General features: G+C 42.6%; 1 protein-coding gene across 1 annotated transcript in view; it reads right to left on the minus strand.

Moving 5' to 3' along the window:
- The window catches only part of GALNT9 (polypeptide N-acetylgalactosaminyltransferase 9), a 234440-nt gene that overhangs the window by 3018 nt on the left and 213930 nt on the right, over window positions 1–17492 (minus strand). The window contains exon 9 of the mRNA XM_019538992.1: window positions 14414–14509. Within this exon, the coding sequence (XP_019394537.1) occupies window positions 14414–14509 (96 nt within the window). The remainder of the gene's footprint in view (window positions 1–14413; window positions 14510–17492) is intronic.

The following is a 17492-nucleotide window of genomic DNA, read 5'->3' on the forward strand; positions in this document are numbered from 1 at the left end:
CAAGTCAACCAATGTGTTATGGTCCTACAGCAAGCTCAAAGGAGTGTCTGAGTCTCTAGTTTTCTTTGCTAACCACTAGAAAATGCGCTTCCCTTTCCATATCTGCTTTGAATATTGATTAAGCAGAAAAAGGCTATTCTGTCCTCAGTTGCACCAGTACCATTCTGAAATAAGGCCATGGGACCGAATACTGGTCCCTCACCCTGCTTAACAAAACTTATGACTCTAGAGCTACCCAAGAGGAAAATGTAGACCTCGGGATATTAGAAAATGAAGACTGTCGTGGGGTCCATGCGTGTTATGAAGCAGGAGGCTGCGGGTGAAGTCCTGAGCCCTTACAATGCAATTTCCACCCCAGATATTCACTGCCTGTCTGCTCTTATTTCCATTAGGAACCAAAATTACTTTTTAAAAAATGGAAGGAAAAGTCACGAACCCTTGACGCTTACTGGATTTCCTGACCAGGGCATGCAATATCACTAGGAGCCAAACAAAAAAGCTCCAATTAGAGCCTAGTTTCCTACATCTATCCCATCGTTCCTATTAGCCTCTGCAGGCTTATCCTGTGAATAATCATGCCTTTCCAGTGGCAAAAGAGCGGTGTCTGTTCGGTTTCAGGCTTGTGGCCTTCTGACGGAGCATGTGTTCAGTGCTACCACCACCTGCCACTTTTGTTCAGAGCAACCATGTGGAGCAAGGAGTTGGGATGGAGCCTGTATCAGAGAAAGCAGTAAAATAACCCCATGAAGATTCTGGCTGTAGATGAATGAGGGACATCAGTCAGTGCATGGTAAATCAAGACTCCTTTTCCTGCCTTTTACTCTGGCAGAGTTGGGGAAGTGTTTAAAAGAAGCAAAAGCAGGAAAAGTAGTTCAAAATATGAGTGAACTGTCAGCTCAGACAAGTGAACTTTTTTTCCTTCCATGCAAGGATCTGGACTCCGCTTTTATTCTGTAAATTTTCTGCATAATTTACACTTCCAACTTCCTGTGAACACTCAGCAGAGAGTGAAAATGAGATGCAATCAGAGTTGGGAATTGCAGCCACATGGCAACATGTGTCTTTGTGTCACTGCAGTCTTTGCCCTCCCTGATAATCAAAAACTGCTTCCTGCAGGCTGGTTAGCTTGTCTAGGCAACCCAGTCCAGTGTTTATAATCAGCTACCTGCTTTGCACTTTAAGATCAATTTCCCATGGGGCATGATGCACTCGCTGGTTTAAATGACAAGAATTTGCCACTGCAGACACAAAAATAAACTGTTTTTTGGTGATAAAATATTCCATTTCCTTTGGAATCCCAGCAGTCGAGATCTCTGCGTGCTGTACATCACAGGAACCAATGTGTTTTCAGACTGTAATATTTATAGGGCAGCCCCATCAAATACAGATAGCTTGCTAAGTCATGTCATTTCTGCTTAGGCCTTAAAATGTGACACACAAAATAAGTCTCCAGAAGCACCTATGACAGGGAAGGCTGGAGCCACGCGACAGAAGACGCGCTTAGAGATCTCTCTGGATGAAGCTGATGTGCTTTACAATAGTGTCACAAATAGGTTGTCATTCATTTGATCATCATGAATCCAGGTTTTCCATCAGTTCCAACGGCCATAAAACCCATCACGCCATTCTGAAACTTAACATATGAGATCTCAACTTAAAACTGTAGTAAACAGCACAGTTTTACCACTCCTTCCTGCAAATCTGCTGCTGAGGTTAAAGTCCAAGTCTCATGCCTATCTTAAATAATCAAAAAGAGATAATAGCTCTCCAATGACTCCAAAACATCATATCTCATAGATCCTACAGCAGGGGCAGGCAATTATTTTGGGTGGAGGGCCGCTTACTGAGTTTTGGCAAGCCATCGAGGGCTGCAGGACAGGCAGCCAGGGGCAGATAACTATTAATTTTCTAAAATTTTTAGGGGCCCCGCGGGCCAGATAGAATGGCCTGGTGGGCTGCATCTGGCCCACGGGCCACATTTTGCCCACCCCGTCCTACAGCATGATAAGAACCAGGTGTCTGAGCGTACTTCCACATTAAATTGATGATATAATAGTGTCTGTGGAGTGCCTTAATAGCGTCTGTGGAGTGACCATGTACAACCCATACTATGGCCGCATGTCTCTTTCCCTGGTGCTACACTATCAACCGCAGAACAAGAATGGAGACTGAGCTTCAGCCCCCTGTGGTCTTACTCTTTAACAATATATGTAGGAACTTGACCCTTGAGGTCAGATTCTTGGAGAACTCCTGTATTTTGTCAGCTGTTCTGATTTAGGAAAAGAAATGTGTTGAGACCCTGAACAGATACAGTGGGAGATAAGTATTATTTCTGTAGCTAAAATGATGTCTGTCAATAAACAGCCAGGAATATCTGACCACCTCAACTCTACTTTGGCCTTCACTTTCTTATGGCTGGTCTTCTTGCAGACTACAAACCTGTGGTTCAAAATGTAACCTCTCCACCCCTGCTCTGTAACTTCATTGCTATGTGGGAGAGACCTGGACCCTGTACTTTTCATTTCTTTGTTAGCCTACAATGATGAAAGAAACATTGAATTTTATTATGTATATCAAAGATGTTTTTTCTTTCAATGAGTCTGAGGCAGACAGGGCATGGAAAAGATTTTACAGGGCTAAATTTAACACTGGTGACCATTCAGCGGAGGTCAGTGTAACTATATCAGTAGTGAAATGCCTTGACATTGACCTTGTTCCAGAGGTGTTGGTTGTAGCTGTGTTGGTCTAAGGATATAGGTAGACAAGGGTTTTTTGGGGGTAAATTCAGTATCTTTTATTAGACCAACTAAATAGTTGGAAAAATTCTTCTCTGCAAGATATTGGGTCAGGTTGAGGATGGTCTGCAGATGGTCTGCGCTCTTCCTGTGTTCGTCCACAAAGAGCACAGACCATCTGCAGATGCTTCCTCAGCCTGATGAAAGGTATTTGTACCTGAAAGCTTCCAAAGATGAATTGTTCCAACTATTTGAGTTGGTTTAATAAAAGATACCAGATTTACCCAAAGAATCTTGTCTGCCTCTTGACATTGACCTGCCTGACCATGTGGGACCTACTCATTCCTTCATTTGTATTGGAGTAGCACCTTGAGGACGAAACTGAAAACAGGGCCTAATTGTGCTTTATGAAACAATGCAAGAAATAATTCATGAAAGATAACAGAGGTTACCCTTCAGAGTAACAATCCCTGAAGGGAGTGATCAAATCAGTCAAGAGAGATGGAGAGAGGGAGAAAGGAAATAAAACGGTCCCCATTTTACATTTGCAGAATTTAGTCACTGAGAGATTAAGTGACCATCTCAAGATCATACAGAAACTGAGAATCAGGAAAGAAGCTCAGAGGTCCTGAACACCAGCACAATGCCTAATACTAATATTTCACAGAATGCTTTTTTTCTTTTTAATGCCGCACACTCAAGTTTATGCCTACTTTTCTCCTTGAATATGTTTCAGAAATTTGATTTTTTTAAAATATCCGACAAACATCAATAAAGCTGTTCATCTTATTTTGAGAAAAGCTGAGCGCAAAACTGAAATAGCAGCAGATATTCTACAAATCTTAAATTCACAATGATAGCCACAGGTTTCAAGCTTCCTAAAATACTCTTCTACTTCGGCTTCTGCAGCTCAACCAGAATAAAAAAAAGGCACCTGCACATTCTCACAGCACTGCTTGTAACATCCTGGGCAGGATTAATTCTGGGTGGGAAATCCACTGAAATCAATGGCATTTAATAAGACCACCCCTTCATTTCTATCTGCAAAAACAACCACACAGAGACATGAATGCGGAGGAACGCCCCGCCAATGTGCACGTTTGCATTCTCTACACCAGAGTAAAGGCACCGCCAGCTTTTTACTTGGCCTAAGAATGGACGGCAGTCCCGGTTGTTCCTTTGATCTCTATAAATGACATTGAAGCCGAGTGTTATATTACGTACCCCAAAATATAGTCCTGAGATTATCTGGTGTACATGTAAGTGTGGAAGATTTTGTCCTACCCACAGTCAGGAACTGGAGTGGAAGGAGAGGTTATTTATCAAAAGCCCCATCTCGCATTCAAAAGTAGGAAGCTGCGCTATCTCTGGAAGGTGTCACTCATGCGGCACTATCCCGATAAGCAAAGACTGACTCTTCGTTCAAGGTTGGTAGCCGGCCTACCTCATTTTCAGTCAAGTGATACAAAGCGTGAAGATATCCACACAGCTCAGGGAAACGTTGTAGGGATGGTCACACTCTCTGGCAGCTTTGAAAATTAAACATTTTTTTTTTTTTAAACTTTGCTGCTGCTCTGACTCTTCAGTTCCATTTTCAGGCAGGCAACCTCTGCTCTAAACCTGCACTGAAGACTAGAAAATCACAGGGAAGGGTGCAACTTAAAAAGTTTCCAGGCTACTCGGGAGCATAAAGAAAACCAATGAATAAAGATATAGAGGCTTAATATATGCACAGAAACCAACCAGTGTTCAGCTACTGAGACTTGAAGAAACCACCTTTTCATCCATCCATCCATAGTTCCAAGCAAGTGAACATGCTGTCCTGAGTGAAACTCTACAATACCAGAGCACTATCAAGTAAATGTTAAATATCTTCCCTCAAGCAACAGTTTAAGAGAAGCCTTTCATCTCGTCTTTTTCCATCTGGTTGCATAGCTGCTGAGCTCCAGGAATCAAAATGTTGAGCCCTTCCATCTTTCTGCTTGATCTTAATGCCAGGGGAGTTCTCATTTCCACGCTGGCAATGACTCATCTCACTACCGGTCTGAACAGGGTGCTGGGGGGTGTTCATCAGTGTTTTTATAGCAGGGGCTGCCATTTTTCTCTTTTTAAATCCCTTTCCACTTCCTCGTGCTGTAGAATCAGGTCCACATCACAGCATTCAAGGCGGGTACTGAGCCAGTCAATATTTTCCACTGGGGCTATATGAACTTTCTTGGATAGTTAATAAGGGGATGATTAATAAACTGTGCATTTTGCACCCATTCTTAGATGCTGCCAGCACCAGTTAGGCAGAAATAGAAGAGCCTGAAATGATGTTCATATGAGACAGTGCACCATCCACTGAAAGCCTCATCTTCTTTCTCAGAAGCTGTTCTACAATAATGGTTCATTATGCAGCAATATAAAACCGATGAGCCTTACCATAGGTGGCGCAAGATGGCCAACTTGTAGATAAGACTTGGCTGTTCAAGATTTTTATAATGGCTATTTGTTCCTTAAAACCTCTTAAACCTTGTACTTTTCTTTGCATGTTGTTCCGTTACTTACCTCCTCATGCATTTACAGTTTGGGGCTTTTTTTTTTCAAGAGATCAGGGCTTCCAAGATTTAAAGCTCATCATGCACACACCCCCAACATAAGTTTAATTAAGGGTGTATTTTGAACCTGATTTAGTTAAGCCGGTATAAAATACTGACCGAACACTCTTAACTCGATTTAAACTTGATTTCTATTGATTTAGCTTGAATCAATTCCTTTCTGACTGAAGCTAAATCGATATAAACCAGGCCTAAGTGGATTCAACAGGGTCCACACAGGAATTTACACCAGCTTAACTTAAATCAATTGAAAAATTGATTTTAGCTCAGCTAGTCCAATATATATGTGGGGACAAGATCCAAGGCTTGAGAAGACAAACACAGACCAAAACATTTTGTCTAGGATGAAGAGCTAAAGATGGAGTAGCTGGGATTTCTGCTCAAAGAAAAGTGAAGGCTATCAAGGATGTGCAACATGGAAAAAACAAATGACATGGAGAGAGCAAGGAAAAGGAGAACAGTTCTTGCAACAGAATGCATAAGCCAAGGAGAATATAACCATAGTCTGCTGTGATTTGGCTTGACTTTAAGCATATAAAGTAAATTACATGCTTAAGTATCATCCAGAAGGTGGGATCATAAAAACAAGCAGACCTTAGGATGAATTTATACTGAGCTGCCTTCATTAAGAGGCACAAAACGCCAATGATGACCAGCAGCAGACCAAAATGGGGTGTTCTTCATATTTGGTAAGTATGAGACAGCAACACAATTCACAACACAATACAGGTGTCTCATGCCCAGGCATGAGACTTACAACATCAAGAGCTGGAAGGTAGACGCAACAAAAAACCACACACATCCAGACTGATTACAAGAGGGGTTTTTTTCAAATGTTTATTTAACATATTAAAAATGCTAGCTGTCAACACCTTTCATGCTATCCGCTTGAATATCCTTGATTAGGGTTTGTGCAGCTGTGGTCCTCACACTGAATTAATTTTGTAAATTGTAGTGAAATGATATAAGTTTTCCAGCTGTGTAATCATTAATTAACTTGGCTGCATACAAGTCACTCCAACCCATCCTTATCTGCAAAATGTTCAGCTTAGATAAAACGGCACCTCTCCATACAGCCCGTCAGTTCTTGCAGAACATAAACTACTACTATAAAAAAGGGGAAATGGAAAATGGTATTGGATAATACTGCAGATTAATTCTTCCACTTTACCCAAATGCTCCTCTTACGTGTCACTCTCCTGCACTGGGAGACTTTGCTTTTAATGGGCAGTTCCTTGAGGCTACATAAGGGAGTGTGCAAATGGGACAGGAAGGCCGTGTGGTCTGGAGCAGTGGTTTTCAAGCTTCCTAAAGTCATGGAAACCTTTCATATCATGTCTTCTGCCATGGACCTGCCACCCTGGGCTCCATGGGCTGTGTGACCTGATACAGAGCCAGGCAACTCAGCCCTCTAATGGCAGGGCACTGCCTCCCAGCCCACTCCACCGTTACTCCTAATCTCTTTGTAGACCCTCTGATGACCTATCAAGAAACCCCAGGACTACACAGAACACAGTTTTAAACCCACTGATTTAATGAATAGGCATTAGTCTTGGGGGTCCAGAGACCTGAGATCTGTTTCTCGCTCTGCCACTGACTTAATTAATGCTGGGTGGACTGCAGCTCTCTGTGCTTCTGTTTCCCCATCCTATCCTCTCTATCATCTACTTAGATTGCACACTTTTTGGAGGAGTGACTCTCTAATCTCCTGTGCCTACTGGTGCTGCTGTAACATTGCACTTAACCACAGCGTTTCTGCCGAATCTGGATCAGAACAGGTATTAGCTAACTGAAGTGCTATTGATCTGTGGGATGCTTAGATAGCAAATACCCCCAAGCCTGATTCTTTGTGCAGAACCAGAAGTCACAAATTTTAGGCAGGGAACAGGACTAGCACCGCACAAACTCAGCTAGCTCCTGCCTGTGGTCTGGGCACCATGCATAGGGCAGGAGTAGGGATTTGGGAGAGCAGGGCATGGTAACCCCAATTTCAACTTGAATTGTTTTACAGAAGTGTACATGGTACTGGAAAGGGAATCTTTGTGTGTCCCCAGATCTTCCAGTTGCCCTAAAAGCAGGTCCCATTGCCATTGCTGGACTCTGTCTACAGCTGATGGCAATTTTGAAAGGTTTACCATCAAGTTTGTTAGAAAGGTTTGGGACTTGATGGAAACATATCACCTTCCCTAAACTTTCACCAAAAAATTTCTCAGGTCTAGGGTAAAATTGACGGTGCTCAGGAGAAAAAGAGAGATTGCCTACTCCAGGAGTGGCCAACCTGTGGCACAGGTGACCTCTGTGGGGCACTTGGCAGACTGAGAAGGCGACAGGCAGCATGGTGGCAGATAGGGCAGGAAGCAGAAAGTAGAGAAATTGGTCAGGCAGGGGAAGGGAATAGGAGTGGCAATCATGGAGCATGTGGGGCTAATTTTTGGCTTGGCTAATAGCCAATAGCATCATGTTCAGGCCACTCACCTAAGATGCAAGAGACTCAAATTTAAGTCTCTTCTCTATCTGAGATGAGGAACTACAAACCTGGTGGATCCTGAACCATCACCTGGGGTATCCAGGTAAATGCCCTGATCACTGGTGATGGGTTTTGTATGTACACTGGTGAGTCCCAGTGCTTTGGAAATGCTAGGGGTATGTGAAACAGACCGTATTCAATTTGGATTTGGATTTGGCCTGAATCAGGGACAGTGATTCGACTAGTTGATTCGGATCACTGTCCCCAATTCGGTTTGGCTGAATCTGAATCTGAAGATTCGATGCTGATTCAGAGAATCGGCAATTTGGCTATAGACACAGCTTTAAATGTTTTTTCTACATACCTCGAGGTACTAGGCATGGATCATGAATGCTGCAGTGCTGGGGTGGATGGAGCATCCCATAGGAGCACAGCAAAGCCGGAAGTAGACTGGAAGTACTTCTGGTCCACTTCCGAGTCTGCTGCCAAGAGTGCTGGGGCCCCCCCACCCCATGTCCCTCCCCAGCTCAGCGATCAGCCACGGGAGGACCCTGGGTGCTCCCCTCGGATCCAGGAGGCACCAGTCACCAAACTGGAGGGGCACGGGGGTGGGGAGAAACATGCTCCCCAGAGGAAGTGCTTCTGGCCCACTTCTCGGTCAGCTGTCGAGTGTGCTGGGGACCCCTCCCACACTCCCGTGGGACACTCCACATGCCCCAGCATCTCAGCATTTACGAGCTGCCTGCTACCTAGAGGTATGTAGAGAAAACATTTAAAGCTGTGCCTTACATTCGAATCGCCAAATCTTTCCGTATCTCTCTGCAATGATTTGGCGGATTCTAATTCAATTTGGAGAGATTAAAGGGTCTCCTGATTCAGCTCGGATTCAGAGATTCGGCTGCCAAATTGGGCTGTATTTCCGCCGAATCGAATCAGGGACTGAAGGTTCGCGCAGCCCTAGCAAATACTACCAGGCAGATGGCATATTCATGAGGCAGACAAGGTGATGGTATCTTTCCCATTTTACATACGAAGAAATTAAAATGGAGAGAGTCCATTGTTTAATTAAGGGAGAGCTAGTGCCAGAGCTGACATCACCACCACAGGCCTAGCTGAGCAGATGCTATCACTTCTCAAATTGTGCAGCTGCCCCTGCTTTTACCCCTGTGGCTGAGATGCTAAACCAGCTCAACTTGACACAACTCTCCTGGAGGCAATTTTGTCTGTGAATAAGAAGTTAGATGGAGACAAAACATCAGGGCCATTTAGGTTCCAAAATACTCAGATCCATCTATCAATTTTCCCTGCTAGATATGATAACCCCTTCTCCCTTGGGACTCTTCTGCATAGGGTGCTTCCTCTCTCACTATTGGTTTGCTATCAATTTTTTGGGACCCAATAGCTCTCTGACTGGTTGTCTCTGTCAGGTCAAGGATTCTGGGATGCCCAGGCTCATGCCCAAGAAAAGCATAATTTACTACTATCTTGGGAAACCCCAAATCTTGTGGAAAAGCAGGGGCTGCTGCTCAGTACGCTTTGTGGATTTTAGTTTGCCACTGAGCACTGCAGCTACACAGTAGATGCTCCAAGGCTGTGGAAAGGATTTCCAATATTCAGAAGATGATTCACATAATTTAATGACCCATGCCCTGTGGTCACTGAAAAAGGAGCATGGTCTGTTCCTACATCTCACGAAGTGAGCTACAAGCTTGCTTGAAACCCCTTGGAGAACTATGTCACTACTGGCTATAATCTGAACCTAGTAGATTACAAGAGGTAGGCAGCTTGGTAATTAGCTGACAAAAGTAGGGGAAACAACTCTGCTTTTCAAAGCTATTACTTAACCCTGGCTACTTTCCCAGCCACAAGGACAGCTGTGCATTCACCTACTTTGTCCCCTTTTCTTTGTTATAGAGCACACATCACACAACAGTGTTTCTCAACCCGTGGGTCATGACCCAGAAGTGGGTTGCAAGAATATAGAAAGGGTTGCAAACAAACTTTAAAAATGGATTCTCCTTTAAAGAAGAACAATGTGGGAAACTGCGGCTTTTCCCTTGCAGGCTGGCAGAGAGTCACCCCTCAACGGGCTTTTTGGAGCTGCTTGGATGCCCCCCACCACTGCTCCATCCCCACCCCACACACTGGGGGCCTGAAGGCAGGAGGCAGTGGGTCAGGAGTGAGGGGCACTGGGTTGGGACTGGCCATTGATGTTTATAAATGGGTCTTGGTAGTTCAGCCATACACCTTACTGCTCTATAAAATAAGAGTCAGGGTGCAATACCAGAGGTTCAACCTACAAAATAAATTACAGTGAGAACCGCTGCCACTGCCGTCATTATTCTCATCACTACCGGCACTGAGGTGCAACATTAGAAATTGCAAAAGACCCTTCTCTAGGGACTTTACCCTGTGACCCTCTGGTCAACAGAGATATGATGCTAGAGAGTGAACTCTATATGCGCTTTGACAGCCTCTAACTAAACTGGACTCTTCCTGGAAAGCTCATTTGCATCTAATTAAGCAACTCTATTTTGTTATCTTAATCAAAGGCTACTCCTCTAAATTTACTGTGAAGGTGTCAGTCAAGTGTCCCGTAATGAACCTAGCAAGGGTGGACGTTTTGGCAGTAGGAACTGAATGTCTATTTATTTTTCTCTAATAAGGTGTGACCCGTCACCAGCTTGCAATTAACCACAATGGGCAATATTTATATTTTGCAAATCTTGTTATGCCTCCATGGTTATCTACAAGGGAGGATTCCAAGTCAGTAATGTGTATGGCTGAACTTCAGTTAATTGTTTAAGTCCGTGATAAGGTCACAATTTATTTATGCATGAATGCATGAATGAATGTTCATTAATGCAGTTCTGATTTAGATGACACTTAAAAGAAACTAAAATGACATTTCAGGGGAAAAAAAGCCAGAGTTCTGTATTTAAATAATATCTGACTTTCATTAAAAATAAGTAACATCAGTATAAGCACAGAATTAAGTGATTTCATCCCTCAAGATATTTGTACAGGAACTGATCCAGGAAACCAAACTTCCTTAGGAAAGGGCTTAAGGATAAGCTTAACTTAACTACTCTGCTTAAATCCCATTAAAATCATCTTTAAACATGTACTTAATGCTATACCTACTCATAAAAAATTGATGCATGCGCTTTAGGGCCAGATGGGTCCAATCCAAAAATTATTTAAGCGAACGTGACAATTCTGGTGAGGAAGGAATAACGAACACAAATAACAGCTGAAGAATCAAACCTTAATTTGCTTAATTTGGTACTATGCAGTGACTCCCCAAATTACAAGGGCAAATTAGCATATTTTGGCCTTTCATTTTAATTGGCATCTTCAGCACATATATTCAGCTGCTAAGTTACATGGTTCTTTGATTAAGGCAATATGCACAAAGTGGCTGGATTTTGTTCAGTGAAGTTGTCATAGTGAAGTCAGACATTTTTGTCTGGAATGCAGAGATGTTTTTGAGGCATAATTACAGCAGGTCATGCCTAGTATCCCATTCTCCTATTGGAGAAAAGTGCTGCACAACCAGAGCATAGTGTAAATTCTATCCCAGTTTAGTAATTCTTTTAAAAATACATTTCAGAAGGTTTCTTGACATCATCAAGGTCAGGGTCTCGTAACTCCTTAGCTAGCTTGTCCCATGGATTGAAATCAATTAACAATTAGGTATCTGACTTGCTCAGGACATTTTGAAAATTCCCCTAGGCCTTGTTCTTCTTCAGGATATGCCTACATACTCCTAGGCCCTAAAACTCTCTTAGTTCCTCATCAGTACATTGAGTTTAATAAGATGTCCTTTCCCGCCACATGAGGTATACCATGTCCATCTGGGTTTTGAGCTCTCCAGGACAGACGCTGGATCTCATTCTTGGTCCATGCACCAAATGGCACAATGGAGTCCTAAGCAGAGCCTCTGTGCATTATCGTAACTGCAATTGATTAATACAAATGACAACAGCATCACCAGCATTCACAAAATAACCTATGCAGCCCACTCAGATAACCCCACACTGGGTCCTTTTGAAGGAAACGTTCACAAACACATGACCTGGCATGTACTGACATTGTACAGGTGTGGAAGAACTAAGGGTTCCTATACACATGCTCAAGGGCGGGGGTGTGTGTGTGTGTGTGTGTTTTATTTGGAATATTTCCCTGACAGCTGCTCTAATTAAAACAGTTTGCCGTCATGTGTATTAAGCCCCCTGTGTTCCAAAATGGCCACAGGGTGTTTTAACTAAAGCTCATTCGATGAGCTTTAGGTAAAGCCTCCCATCAACCATTTTAAAATGCAGCAGGGGTGGGGGCTGGAGGGGTGGAGGTTTAAAACACATGACAGTGAAGTAATGCTGGGGCGTTCTAATTAGCTTTGAATGTGGAGCAGACTTGATTAATCAGAGCCTGCTTGGACACGCTCTAATCAGAATGTGAACCAGTGCATCTATAGGTAGCCTAAATGTCTGCACACATACACTTAGGACACTAGAGACCTACAGAGGGCCAGGTAGGTGACCAGGGAGTAGCTAATTGACAAAGTTAGAGGCATATCCTAGAAGAGCGGTTCTCAGTCTTTTTCGGCTCAGCACCCTTCCATAACTCCTGTGAACTGAATGGCACTCCATTTCAATAACAATTTATTTTATTGTAGCGCTTAACTCCTGGGACAGGGGTCAGGAGGGCTTGGGGAGCGTGGGCACTTAGCTCCTCACAGAGCAACGGGACAGGGATGACCACAAGTTTACCTCCTTGCACTGGACCTGGGCAGACCAGCCTGTGCTTAGCTCTTCACACAGGGTGAAGGGTGGGGGAAGCACAGAAGAAGTGAGCACTTAACTCCTCACATGGGGGCAGGCAGGGACAAATGTGTGCTTACCCCCTTTCACTTGAGCCACGCAGGGATGAGCTTGTGCTTACCTTCTTGCACAGGAGCCAGGAAGAGATGAGCAAGTGCTTATCTCCTTGCCGTGGCACCCTCCAGAGAGTCTCACGGCACCTCAGGGTGCTACAACAGCCCTGTTGAGAACCACTGTCCTGGAAGCCTGAGGCCCATCTTGAAGCAAAATTCCCACAGGGTCCAGCCCAGTGCCCAGAGGCCATGTCCAGATGAGCAGGGACATGTGGTGTGTTGATCCACAAACCTTATACAGTGAACATCAAAATGTGTGTGGCGATGCAAATTTGCAGCATGGTGGCAAAATTTGCTACTGGGATTTCCTGGTATCTAAAAAGCCCTGGAAACAAAAGTGGCACAAAGCATGTGAAATAAGTGTGCGCTGGCACAAACAGAGGCCAGGCTGTTCAGAGCAATGCTCTGGCTCCTGGCCAGCCTCTGCACTGCCCAAGTTGTAGCACTTCTGCCCCAGCATGCCATCAGGTAAGCCTGAAGAGCCCAGAGGAGCTGGGACAGGGCAGTTCACCCATTGCTGGACAGTTTGTCCCAAGATGAAGTGTATGTGCAGGGGCATGCGCTGAGGCAATTTGTGCCACTTCAAGTGTATGCCCCTGCTCATCTGCACATGGCCACAGAAATCAATGGAAGCCCTTCCAGTCATTTCAAGTGGGATTGGATCAGGTCCCTAACTTTTACTTGCAGTTTGCTTGCAGGAGGAGGTCTCTTTTATTATTTTATTTTATTCTTTATCTTATTTTATTTTATGTTTTAATTTAATTGGGCTTTGGAAACAGAAGGAAGGAAGTATATGAAGTGAAAAATAGTCTTCAGTGATGAAAAGACTTTTTTTGTCTAAAGCTTGGTTTTTGTGAAACCTATTGGCATATGAATAGATGGAATGTTTTGACTACAAAATCATAGTCATGTACAAGATGTGTCATGCTGTCTGATTGCCTTCTTTTCCAGGAAAGTATTCCATTCGAACCATCCATTGACATTTCTTGTGAGTGTTGCACTTATTTTTCTACACTGCTAATCAAGCCAACGACCCAATTTTGCAAGCATGAGTATGCTTAATTTAACCACACAAAGTTGAAAGACTTCCATTGACTTCGCTGAGCAATCTCATGGAGAGGGATCTAATGGAGTTCAGGGGGACTACTTATATGCATAAGAGTGTGAATAGATATGTGGATGTTCTTATTTTTGATTTACACAGGCTTATCTTGGTGTAATTTCAATGAATTAGCATCAGGGTTAAACCAAATTGAAATAAGACACTCATACCCAAATGAGAGTGTTTACACAAGGCTTTTAATCAGTGGAACTAAACTGGTTTAACGAAGGCATTGCAAATGTGTGTGTGGATCTGGCCTCTACCGAGCAGTACAAAATACAGGGTGGACATTTTTGAACTAAATGCAAGCTAAACCAACATAAGCCAGTTTCAAACTGATACAAGTTTACAAACAGGAGTCTGCACCAGTTTAAACAAGTCATTTGTTCAGCCTATTTTAGTTGACTAGAGGCAAGTTTTGTGTACCACTGAAAAAAATGAGCAAGCAGGGCCAAAATTCCTAAATTTTCCCCATAGAAATTACATCGTACTTTTGTTTCCTCTGAAGGTTTCTTTGTGTGGGTCTCAAAGCTTTCTAACTGTTGAGGGTTAAATAAATTTTAGTTAATTTACCTGGGAGGACATTCCATGGCATGGATAGAGGATTGCTTTGTCATCATCTTCTGCTCCTTGGTCTAAGCAGTAGCCGCTAGCTTTGCTGTTACGAACCTACGATCAAAGTAGAGACCTATCGCTTTAGTCACCCCTTCACAGAAAGCAAACCTGCTTGTCTGAAGCTTTGTCACATTACAATTACCAAAGCAAATACTGTGCCAAGACATTGAACACTGCTTCAAGGGAGAAAAATATTCTCATTCGCCAGCTCTGACACTCCATTACTTCTTCCTTTGGACACCTCTTAAAGCCTTTGACAGTGAGTTCCCCATGTGAAAAGCCACAGCTGTATTATTTGAATGTTCTGTAATCTTACAGGATTCTTAACTTGGGTCATTTTTTTATTTTTGCAAAATAATTGCGCAAAAAAGCAGAAACAACTCAAATTCACTTTGAAAGCTGCAGGTCAAATTTTGCCCCAAATAGGGCACCTCTACATGAGATGCTTTACTGTGCATTAGATTAGTCTAATGTGCAGTAAAGCATCACTGTCTATGCATATGCAGGAGTTACTATGAAGTAGATTAGTCTAATATGCTGTTTTCTAGTACCTGTAGGTATAGGTACTAGAAATCAGTGCATTAAACTAATGTGCTGAAGCGCACAGGTCCTGATCTCCTCATGGCTGGGAGGCAGCTACCCAGCAGCCAGGACAGCTCTCCCAGCCACATGGAGATCAGGGCAGGTCCCTGACAGTACTATCTTATGGCAGAGTTAATTAGTTTACTGTGCCCTAATACCAGCGCAACTGTAGACACTGACACTTTACAGTAGATCTAATTAGTCTACTCTGCACATGTAGATGCAGCCAGGAAGTTTTCCGGTGTGTTATTTTTCAGTGTAGCATGCATAGAAAGCAGAAGTGTATATATAAAGGAGCTCATTTGAGTTGAGAACCTATGAAGTGCATCACAGATACCATGTTGTGTGTTTGGTGTATTGTCCTTTTGAAAAACAATGATATTAAATAAGATTACGGGAATCAGAAAAAGGATAGCTCAGGTAACATGACATGTCAGAAGCTCAGATGCTTCTCCAGAACATTTGAATTTTTAAATCTCCCAAATTGCGTTGAAAGCCTTGAGAGACTTCAGATGTTTTTTTCATCCTAATCAGGTTAGAAATACCATGCAAGTAGGCTTTCTTATCACGTCTCAGAACCGAGAGCACGGAATACCGGGAGACACAACTTGCGTTCTTTAACTGAACATTTTGAAACCATTAGATTTGCTTTTGAGATCATGCAAATTTTTATGCACCCCATGTAATATATGTGACTATGTAATCACTCAAGAGGTATAATGAAACATCATACACAGAGTATCAGCAATCCTAAAAATAATCCTCCATTCTACATACCGTGTAAGCACAACAGGCAGTTTGATAGGGAATTAAGGTACACCAACAGTTAAGCTTCAGTATGGTTATTTTATGACTAAGGTACTATAAAGGCTAAAGAAGATGAAGACAGCTTTATGACAGAGCCTTAACATTTGTGAATTGAGTCAGTATGAAATATATATTTTACCACTGTTTCCATGTGTTTTATGTCTACTCAATACATTTATTTTCCTTAAACTCACTAAAATCCAGAGACTATAGTAACCACATTTTCTTCAAGGAAATAATCAGAAGGGAAGATATTTAATAATAGGCCTTGTCATTTAAGAGAATACATCTACTTAGCTACAGCGTATTTCATTTTAAGGCATGAGACTCCACTGGAGAGATGTCAGTTTTTACCAGTTAAATGTTTGGCCATGGCTCTTTGTCACTATAAATTTGAATACATAAAAGGCTTACATTCTCAAGCTTCCCTTATATCAGACCACCCAATGGGAACAGACTCCTTTATCATGGCAGAAAGCCTTGTGTAATTGACATGACTTTGGCAATAGTACCAACGTGCTTCTCAGTTTATAACCATCTCGGATCTGTCGGTTACTAATAGCTTATGTTGAATTTACTAAATGTCTTTCCTCAGTTATTGCCAGGGATAGTTATATTAAGATGCAAAGTGATATTACCTAATAAAACCTGCACTTTGCATCAATATCTAAAGTGACTCACCTATTTTTATATGAATTCAATCAAACAGAACAGGAAGGAAGGAAGTCATTTACCTTTTGCATGAAACCTCACTGCCTAAGGATTTAAAGGTAACTTAAGCAGGAAATTTAAAAAAAAAATCTTTATTAACAATTATGCAACAGGGGAGTTTCTACTCTCCCCATTTTGCAGGCAGAAGTCACACTAGTCCTTACTGAATGCAAAATTATGCTATAACCTGTTTGTATGTTTACCAAAAAGCAAAGCCTTATGGATGAGCTAAACTTGAAGATACACTTTTGGGATAGGGACAGAAATTACACATAGAGCAGTATAAGTGATCGGAAACCAGTTCAAACCTGTAACACAACAGAAGTTCACTGCACATAAGCTGTTTTCAGAATGGACAAAGCCAGTTTAAGGTAAACCTGGATGGATGTAGTATCAGACTTAGCTGATTTAGGTTACATCAGGTTATTGAACTTCTGTCCCAGATCCCTTCCAGTTTCAAGTTAATTCACAGCCCCCCAGCATCCCAGGATGCTTTGCACCCCCCCACCTCCCCTTGGAAAGGTAGGGGGGGCTAGCCTTGGCCCAATCTGTCAGCAGGGATGTGCTCTAGCTCCCCCTGGCTTCTGGCCTGGGCCACTGCAGGCATGTGGCTACATGCCTGGAATCAAAAGTGAATGTCTGTTTACTTGCTTATTGGTTCAATCTATGCAGTTTAGACTAACCTACAAAGATTGAACTGATTCAGCCTTGGACTTTATGACTGTCTGTACTTCGCCTCAAGCTTTAGGGAAGGCTATTTCAGTTTTTTAGGAAGGCTATTTCAGTGACTATTATAAGAGAAAGGACTAAGCCACAAAATTTGGGTATAAATCTAAACCTCTTCCAAGTTCTATTATATCTGGGCTCATCTATTTACTTACAGAAAATTCAGTTAGATTGTGTAAGATATTATTCAGCCTTGGAAGAAAGGTGAGAG

This window comes from Crocodylus porosus, unplaced genomic scaffold, assembly GCF_001723895.1.
Source record: "Crocodylus porosus isolate Cpor-Errol unplaced genomic scaffold, CroPor_comp1, whole genome shotgun sequence".
Taxonomy (NCBI): Eukaryota; Metazoa; Chordata; order Crocodylia; family Crocodylidae; genus Crocodylus; species Crocodylus porosus.